This window comes from Littorina saxatilis, linkage group LG2 (genome assembly GCF_037325665.1).
Source record: "Littorina saxatilis isolate snail1 linkage group LG2, US_GU_Lsax_2.0, whole genome shotgun sequence".
Taxonomy (NCBI): Eukaryota; Metazoa; Mollusca; class Gastropoda; order Littorinimorpha; family Littorinidae; genus Littorina; species Littorina saxatilis.
In genome coordinates, this window is record NC_090246.1 from 82,076,380 (window position 1) to 82,086,404 (window position 10,025).

General features: G+C 41.9%; 1 protein-coding gene across 1 annotated transcript; it reads right to left on the reverse strand.

Moving 5' to 3' along the window:
- Positions 1-3,736: 3,736 nt before the first annotated feature.
- On the reverse strand, positions 3,737-8,143 carry LOC138959890 (uncharacterized). The gene is made up of 3 exons (XM_070331560.1): positions 7,813-8,143; positions 6,452-6,847; positions 3,737-6,026 (listed from the first exon to the last, which is right to left on the reverse strand). The coding sequence occupies exons 1-3, from the start codon at positions 8,015-8,017 to the stop codon at positions 5,935-5,937; spliced, it is 693 nt and encodes a 230-aa protein (XP_070187661.1). The 5' UTR covers positions 8,018-8,143; the 3' UTR covers positions 3,737-5,934.
- Between the last annotated feature and the right edge of the window lie 1,882 nt (positions 8,144-10,025).

Genomic DNA, 10,025 nt, shown 5'->3' on the forward strand with positions numbered 1-10,025 from the left:
CATAGGCCTACACCTGCACGATTTAACTCATTCCCATTAAGTACGCCTCCACACAACTACCCCCCTTCCCCCAATGATACCCACTCCCTTTAATCCGTATGCCGTCCAGTTTGAATCGGCATCTTCCCCGACACAAAGGGTCAAAAATCCCAAAAATAAGGCCTTAAATGAATAAGGCCTTATTTCAGGAAATAAGGGCTTATTTTCAAGAAATAAGGCCTTATTTCTGAAATAAGGGCTTATATTTTTATGGGCTTATATTTTTATGGGCTTATTTTTTTAAGGCATTATTTTAGAATAAGGCCTTACCAGAAATAAGGCCTTATTTTTCTAAGGTCATATTGGAAATAAGGCCTTAAAAAAATAAGGCCTTAAAAAAATAAGCCCATACAAAAATAAGCCCTTATTTTTTTAAGGCCTTATTTTTTTCGCCTCTCAGTTGTATGCCTTCTTTTAAAGAGTACAATTATCCCTATGATCGTGTTATTCCTACCCTCTTCCTACCCTCTTCTCTTCCTACCCTCTTCTCTGTTCGTCAAAAGTGCGTCTTTTGTCAGCGGTGAAAAGATCACACAAAAGACGTAGGTGCGGCTGGTTCAAGTTCGTGACTGCCTTAAATTACGTCATTTTGCATATATTTACACTGGCATGAAGGGCGAACATGTTATTTCCCGCGATTGTCATTCGACACCTTAATCCTTACCCGACATAGTTTTTATTTTTTTAATTTTTTTTCAGAAGCATAAGCCTTGAATAGGTGATGTCACTGAGTTAAGTATACTTTCGACCAACGCACGTGGAGACTTCTCGACCTTCTTTTTTCATTTGTACATGTTCTTCTTTGTCGGGCAAGTAAATAAACTGGTGAGAGCGATTTCATCAAAATTGGCACAGCCTTCTGTGGTGATAGTTTCACGCGAAGAAGATCGCTGAGGAAAGATTGCATCACATTATGTAAAGCCTAACAGCCAATCCTATGACGGCTTACTTGTGCCAAAACCTAGGGTTATCGTTTTCACGTGAAAATTAGTAATTAACAGTGTTAATTACTCATTTTCATTTTTGCCTCGTTTTCGGTCACAGCAGTCGGATTTTAAGAGTCCGCACTGAGAGGCTTCAACGCCCGGCAAACATCACTCTCACACTATTTCTAAAATATCTTTTAATAGAAGGCCTTATCGAGCAAGTAATTCGACGGGAAGATGCATGTCACTGTTTTCTGCAATAGCGCTATCCTAAACGTTCTTGCGCTATCCTAAACGTTGTTTTGGGTATCTTAGAAAAGAATAATCGACCCTGAAAACTTTCGAAACGAAGCTGTTCGTATCAGACGGACTTTTGATCGGCTGTGGTCTCACACTTTCACAGATATCTTTCAATATAATTCCTTATTCGACAAGTTGTCAGGCAGACAGCTGTACTTCATATTTGTTTCCACTACCACACTCATACATTTGCTTAAAAGTGTATTAGGGAAGGACAATCGATCCGAAAATGTTCGAACCGAGAGAGGAAAAATGGCGGCCGGTCGGACATGTGCAAAAGGTCCGACCACTAGCAGACGGATCTCTTCATCGAGACTCACACACTTTCACAAATATCTTTCGATAGAATTCGTTATTCAACAAGTTTTCGGACAGACAGTTGTATGTCACGGTTATCTACACATGCGCTCAGCTCTTAGTGTTAATTTACATCTAATTAAAGAACTATGGACCAGAAAAGTTTCGAATCGAAGGATGTTTTGCTCTGGCAGGTGAAACAGTCGCGCATGCGCATTGAGCCCCCACAGTCACGAGGTACAAGAAAATTAGTAATTAACGCGTGAAAATTACTAATTTTTAGTTTTGGCACTAGGAAGCCGTCAGGAAGCGAGCCAAAACTGAAAATTAGACATTAACACTTGAAAATTAGTTATTAACACTAGAAAATTAGTAATTAACACGTGAAAATTAGTAATTTTCCCGTCAGAATTGTAATTTTCTCGTGAAAATTAGTAACTTTCACGGGTTAATTACTAATTTTTAGTTTTAATGCAGACAGACAGACCGGCACAGACAGATAGCTAGATACTGATAGACGGACGGACGGACAGACATGACTCCATCATAAAATAAACGGCAAGGTATATAAAATTGTCTATGGGTGCGCCCAAACACTTGTGTGTGTGCAACAAAGCTCAGTACTACCTACGTCATTTAAGTGTCAGATAACAACACCTCATACCTGTGACTCAAGTAGGTCACTAGGCCTATAGCATTTTTGTCAGAATCTGTTAACGAGGAGAGGGTGGGGGGTGAAGAGGGTCTACACAATTTGATTCATAGCAAAAACACCAAAATAAGTCTGAAACATGCATTTTCGTCACATAATGCGCGCTTGTTGATAATCTAGACCCCCGGACCTCATATTCACATCAGTTTAGGATAGTCCAACCATCCAGTGACCTACGTGATCCACTGGTATTGTCAGACAAGTCTGGCTGACGAACCTTTTTTCGCGCGCTATCCAGGGCAACAGAAAAATAGCGACTGACCCCAACCGGAACATGGTCGATCCCAACCAAAATCAGTGGCGCGGAAGAGTTCCCCATCCGTGTATCCCAGATATTTCTTGGATGTACTGAATCTAAGAAGCTTCCAATCTGTGACGTCAGTGAAATGTCTATATTTATTTTCGAGCACCTCCTATATCGAGCGGACTCCTCGTCGTTCTTCTATTCACAACTTTTTTGTCGGGCAGACATAGACATAAATAGGTGTGCCGGAGAGTTTCTTCCTCAGAAATGGGTCTGAGTTGTGTGTGGAAATGTCCTCGTGAAGCCCCGAAATCATACAACGAACTGCTAGTCCCTTGGCGACTCAATTAGTACAATCTTTGTCCTGGAAATTCTTTTAGAACAAAACACGACAATGTTACACAGAAAGAGAGGCAGAGAGAGAGAGAGAAAGAGAGAGAGAGAGAGAAAGAGAGAGAGAGAGAGAGGTGGGGACAGACAGACAGACGGATAGACAGAACGACAAACAGACAGCGCAAATGTATTTCGTCATGTAAACAACTAACATTGGCAAAACATTATCAATGGGTGTGCCTCAAAACATTTTTGTTTAACAAAGGTACTACCTGCGTCAGAGAGGTATCAGGTAACTATTCACGTCACGAGTATGTCCCAACTAAAGGTACTTGTTACCCCTCATGTTTAAATTTGTGTTTACCTTTATGAAGGGAGAGAGAGAGAGCGAGAGAGGAGGAAAGAGAGAGAGAGAGAGAGAGAGAGAGAGAGAGAGAGAGGATGAAAGAGAGAGAGAGAAGGAGGAAAGCCTGGAGAGAGAGCGAGAGAGGAGGAAAGGGAGAGAGAGAGAGAGAGAGAGCGAGAGAGGAGGAAAGAGAGAGAGAGAGGAGGAGGAAAGGGAGGGAGAGCGAGAGAGAGGAGAGAGAGAGAGAGAGAGAGAGCGAGAGAGGAGGAAAGAGAGAGAGAGAGAGAAGGAGGAACGGGAGAGAGAGAGAGAGAGAGAGAGAGAGGAGGAAAGAGAGAGAGAGGAGGAGGAAAGGGAGAGAGTGCGAGAGAGGAGGAAGAAAGAGAGAGAGAGAGCGAGAGAGGAGGAGAGAGAGAGAGGAGGAGAGAGAGAGAGGAGGAGAGAGGGAATGTCGGACAGGCAGATACAGAGCTGACGACAGAAAACAATGTACAAACAATGTACAAACAATGAGGAATGAGTAAACAATAAAACCTGTATTTGTGACATAGCTGTTGTTTATTTTCAATCCATGGAATGAAAACGCCCCAAACAAACTATGATAAGTGTTCACATAATATAAGAACATAAAACTAGGTTCATTACATTTTAAATGTCCTTCTGAAAGCATCTCAAAACTAATATAATATTTTTTATACGCAAATACTGAAAAGCCCATGAACAAAAAAATACATTATGAACATGCCCGTATATTAACTGACTTCCGTTAAATATGGAGTCTTTTACAAAACCAAAACGTCTACACAGATCATTTCTTTTCTTTTCAAGCTGTGTCATGGTAACTTCATGAACAGACAAACACAAAATATCATATATAAGCTGAATTGGGAACGCACCTCTCAATCTCTTGAAGTTGCACGTTCAGCTGCTTCTGATATAAACTGCAGGCAACCGACCATAGCCCACAGTACTTATCGCGTTGTAAATAACCCACGGTCAAGTTAATATACCTTAAAGTTTTCTTTACATCCGTTAAACAGGGACAATACAATTGACACCAACTTAAATCGTGAAGCGAATGGCCATATAAAAACGATGGAAAATGTGGGTTGGGATGAACAAAACTTTATCGACATGAATTCATTATTAAACCTACAGGGGGAGGGGAGAAGGTGGGGGGGGGGGGAGAAGGTGGTGGGGGGGTGGGTGTGGAGGACGACACAACAGATTGCACGTTGGAAAGCAATGGTCGTGTGGAAGACTCAGAATCAGAGTGGCCCGAGAACTTATAGCACAGATGTGGGCTAGAGGTCGGTTGCCTTGACAGTTCTTCATAACTCCTTTCTACCTCGGTTATTTCTACAGAGGAAGAATGTGTATGAAGTCAGTTGTGCCATACAGGGTTCTTTCCCCCATTTTTTTTTTTTTTTTTTTTTTTTTTTGGCACAATCGTTTCGCCATGCCAATCTGCATCACTCTCTCTATCCAAGAATAACAGTTGGTTTGATTTGCCTGAACAAAAAATGAAGTTATGGAATAATGAATGCAAGAATATGTTAAAATCTGTATATCATGAAAGTATGAATGAAATTATTCAATTACAAAAAATGCAGGAATGATTGTGTACTATTTAAAGCCGAAAAGGTTCAGATTTGTTTTACTGTGAGTTTTAGATTATGAAAGTATGAAAACAAATTCAATGTTGTTAAAATATTTTCTTTTTAAAGCACAGTATAAATCGTTCAACAATGAGATACACTCAAAGAAGAGTCATGAATAAGTGAGGGTTATGCAGATCGGTCAAGATGAATATAGGAATTCGAAGCAGCTACACTCGACACTAGTATGTATCTGAGCAATATACATCTCCAGAGAGCACACTCAAACACACAACATGCAAAACTAGCACCCACACTAAAGCATAAAATAGGAAAAGGGAGACACGAAGAAACTGTAACATATAAGACTCCCATTTCTCAAAGTTTGTAATAAGTAGTGTGATATATATATATATATTTATAAAATTATGTTAACACTTACCCCACAGAGTGTAGACTGAGCAGTAAATATTACAGTTATGTCTGAATAGTCTTGAAATGTACTATAAAATCAATCAAGGTAGCACTAAACGGCAGTGGTCAAAACTCAACAGTAAATAGAATGATACAATTTTAACCAGACTATCCTTAAAACTTCATCAAAATCAGTTATATAGTGCTATATGTTTTATGTAAAATCAATGTCTTGTTTGTATTATTGTTATGTACCACCCCTGAATTTCTCTATGAGATAATAAAGTATTCTTATTCTTATTCTTATTCTTACGGCAAAGCTTTGGACAGCAGTGGTTTGGTTCTGCTGAGCAAATTAAAATAATGTACAAAGGACCTATGTCAAATTTGAATTGACAACATGGTCAAGACAAGGGCAAGCAATACAATTTTCATTCACAAATATTTAAAACGGCTTTCACTTGCAAGAAAGACCAAAGCAAGAACATGAAACGCACATACATGCATTAAAAAACAACAACAACAACAACAACAATAAAACTGGTATATGGTATAGCATTAAGGTGGACACATAAAAAAGCAACAAAAAACAAACAAAAAAACAATTGTTACAGAAAAGTATTAAACATTTGCTCGGTGGACTCCACTTAATCAGCATTAAATTGTGGGCTCAGATAGAGTAGAATCTGCCCTTGGGGGTGGACGGAGATCAACTTCACACCAAGTTACACCCGGCTTGTGGTGCTCATCACGCCTGAGGGTATGTAGATAGGGGTAGCTAGGCTGGTCTCGTGGATACCCGAGCCCTGGCTGCTACCTGCAAAAACAAACGGATACAGAACTGACATGAGTGGGCTGAAACTGATCATGAGCTGAAAAACGACTATTACAAAACAAAAAAATTGTACTGTAGTTGTATTAAATTGGCCCGTGTGGGTCTTTTGGGGAGGGTGTGCGAGACAGCAGATCCGTGGTACATAATATCATCAGAGAGCGACAGCGAGAGAGAGAGAGAGAGAGAGAGAGAGAGAGAGAGAGAGAGAGAGAGAGAGAGAGAGAGAGAGAGAGAGAGTGAGAGAGAGAGAGAGAGAGTGAGAGAGAGAGAGACAGACAGACAGACAGACAGACAGACAGACACACAGACAGACAGACAGACAGACAGTCTGATTGAAGAACAGACTTAAGGATAGAGTGAGACAGAGAGAGAATATGTCTTGTTCGTCAGTCACGTGTGTTCCTCACCTAGCAGAGCAATCTCCTGCCCTCCCCTCTGACCCGAGGGGGTTTCCTGTTGAACCCGGCGGCTGCCACACCAACCCCAGCCTAGAAGACCTTCAGTCTGCGACTGACGTTCACTGGCCGCTTGGTCGTTGTTTTCTTCCTGGACACCGGTCGGCGTCAAACGGTTGCCTGCAGGGGTTCGAACCGCGGTCTGGGCGTGAGCACCATTCCTCTTACGTAGGGCCCTCCTGGCCGCAATGACCACGACGACGATGATGGCGATGAGAGCGACCGACCCGATGATACCCCCGATGAGAGCTTTGTCGGTTGCAGAAGTGTCTGAAGATTGGGAAGTTGATGCTCCGGGAACAAGCTCCACTTCAGGCTTCTGTGCCTTGTCCTGCATCTGTCTGTACACTGCAACACAGATCACGACCAGGGCTAGATGTGTGTGTGTGGGAGGGGGGGGGGAGAGCGAGGTAGCGGCAAGAGAGAGAGAGAGAGAGAGAGAGAGAGAGAGAGAGAGAGAGAGAGATGAGTGGCATACTACGGAAGTAGAGAAGGGGGGAGGTAGGGTGTTTGTGTCGAAACAAAAAATAAAACCATCAAAACTATTAACCCCTAATTTGACTTTATGAAAACGGACACACTAGAAGCCTTAAAATCATCGGCAGAAGAAATGAAGAAAACACCTTTGGGTAGTGAGATACAGCGAAAACGACCGTACATTCATTCATTCACAACTTTCGCATTCTACGCCCACACAAATATAATTCCTCCAAGCCATTCATAATATATGGTAATACGACCTTCCAACTTCAACCTTGCCATCACGTGATATGGCGCATTCTATTCTAGTTGCCCAGGCTATTGCCGACTGCTGATGCAATCTCTAAAATGCGTGTTTTGTACGGTTTTCTTCACAAATTTCAGGTAATATCAAAGCGACTTCTTCAATGACTGTATCGTAAGTTCAAATTTTCCAAACGATTTTTCTGAACTCAGAAGTGACGCCGAATCCTAAACGATCCGAATTTTACGAGACTGACTCCTCAAAACCACACCCGGTTACACACAAGAACATGGCGGCCTGTGACGAAACGCTTCAAAGCCTTCTCGGTTTAAAACAGAAAAGCATGAATGAAAGTTCTTTACTTTGTTGACTTCTATTTGTCAAGTGATTAAAACAGTGTCGAACTGATTAAATGAACAGAAGCTGGATGTTGTTAAAACTCACAGTTGTCTCAAGTTTTACCGAAAACGTTGTCACCGACTAAAAACATTAATGCCTAACCAAACCGCGCAAAGACCATGTATAAATGTACAACAACAAAACTGACAACAACAACAAATCAAACAGGAAATGATCTCGCAAGACGTACCTATGGGGCAGTGTTCTTCGCACAACTTCACGTAAGTCGGCAAATTGGGGAACTTGCAGTAGTCTGTACAAGGCTCGCAATACTGCACTCCATGGTCATAATACTGATCTTCTCGGCACATCGTCCCGTTGCTGGATGCTGACAGAATGCCAACAATGCTGCCAGCGATCACAAAGAGAGTCAGAACAAAAGAGCGAATAGACATGTTTCACTAATGTATCACTGACAGTGAAAAAGAGTTATACACTGAACTTGTCAACGAAAGCCACACCGTGTGCCACAACCACCAACCTCGCTCGGTTCGCCTCGATTCGTTCACTGGCAAAGAAATCGCCTCGCGGCGCTTTAAAAATAGCTGCTCAGTCGTAAGCTGCTAAAAATAACCGCCTTTTCCAGGATGTTCTGGACGGGAAAATCCGCTGTTTGTAACGTTGTGGAGATCGCTAGATAGCACTGGAATCGAATGGAAGGATAAAGAACATTATGGAACTTACTTTGATTAAGTGCGCAGTCACTCATGACGTAAGCGTAGACGCTCATCGGACAGACGGAACTGTGTAGATCTAACCAGATTAGTGTCGATGTTTCCCGAATATTCTCGTATGTCCATTAACTATATAAGTAGGGCTGCGCACACGTATTGTTTATCGCACAAAAAGAAATAACATTTTATAACAAACCCTTTTAATCAGTTTTATCAAACAACTTTTAACATCCAAACAACTCCAACCCATCATTCTCCGGCCCACTCCCCCCTCCCCCCCCCCCCCCCCCCCACAATACAGCGTATAACCAAATCATGTCCCAAAATAGGTCCCAGCTACCTGAGAGGACGTAAAGCCCCATAGTCAAGTCAAGTCAAGGCACGTATTGTTGTTCTTTACCAGTCTTGCACAGCGCTGCAGCCGGGACGAAATAGGGAAGTACTGAGAGAGTGGGTCAAACCGGATTGGACCAGTTGAAGAGAGGAGATACAGGTGTAGCGTCGTCCTGACAAGTTTGCAGAAATTACAATTTTATTTCAACCTATAGTGACACTATGCCTTTATGTCCAGTGACATCTTGGCAAATAGGGAGGTAAAAGCACACGAAGTGAGAGCACTAAAAAAAAACCCAGCTAAACAAACAAACAAACAAGCAAACTTTATCAGCCACACATTTATCTCTTTATAGAAAATCAAACAATTCATCAGACTTATACTCGTAACTGAAATGTATTTCAACAGAATCACAGGTACCCACGTGGTACCGCTAGTTTTAGCTTCAAGGCTATACACAATGGTACGTGTTTACTGACGTCACTTTTTAAAAGTGCAGCCAAACTTGACTGAAACGCTGTGCCGCGTCACGACTGACTAAAAGGTATCTATAGTTAAAAGATTCAAGTGATAGAAGTGAAATATAAATGACTGTAGGTAAATGACTCATATCTCTGAGTCACCAGTGCAATACATCACAAGTAAAATGCGCTCGTTAATACTGATAACTAAGACAGTGCAAATCGAAGTAGGATTAAGGGCTTTAACAGGCAACATATTTATTTCCCAAACACCTGAGTCATTGAAGATATCTTCAAGCACGCACACACTTGGCTGTTGCTTTGAAACAAAATCGCATTGTCACTCTGGCATCTCAACATCCCGACACATACACACACACGCACGCACACACTCATACGGCAAGGAGAAAACCACAGAGAGACATAGACGGGGGCCAGATAGCAACAGAGATTCAACAATGTAGACACCAATATGTTCTGAGAGTCACACAGCGATTTGAAATCTTTGTTTCGAAACACGTATATCGTGGCCATAGATTATAAGCTTATGAGGGTCATTTTCGATAAGTGCAAGCGAAGAGATCTTCGTGTAGCCTACGTCACAAAAAGTGGCAGCTGGAACAGTTTCTGAGTCAGTGGAGAAATTTCGCGTACCATTAATCAGTACATGAAACAACTTCGCACTCCACAGTTCATTCAAGCGCTTTGTCAGACTACTGGCTTCGGTTTGATGGCTAACTTCAGTCGGGTTAGCCGCATCAGTCTTCTTCTTCTTCTTCTTCTGCGTTCGTGGGCTGAAACTCCCATGTACACTCGTGTTTTTACACGAGTGGAATTTTACGTGTATGATCGTTTTTACCCCGCCATTTAGGCAGCCACACACCGCTTTCGGAGGAAGCATGCTGGGTATTTTCGTGTTTTCATAACCCACCGA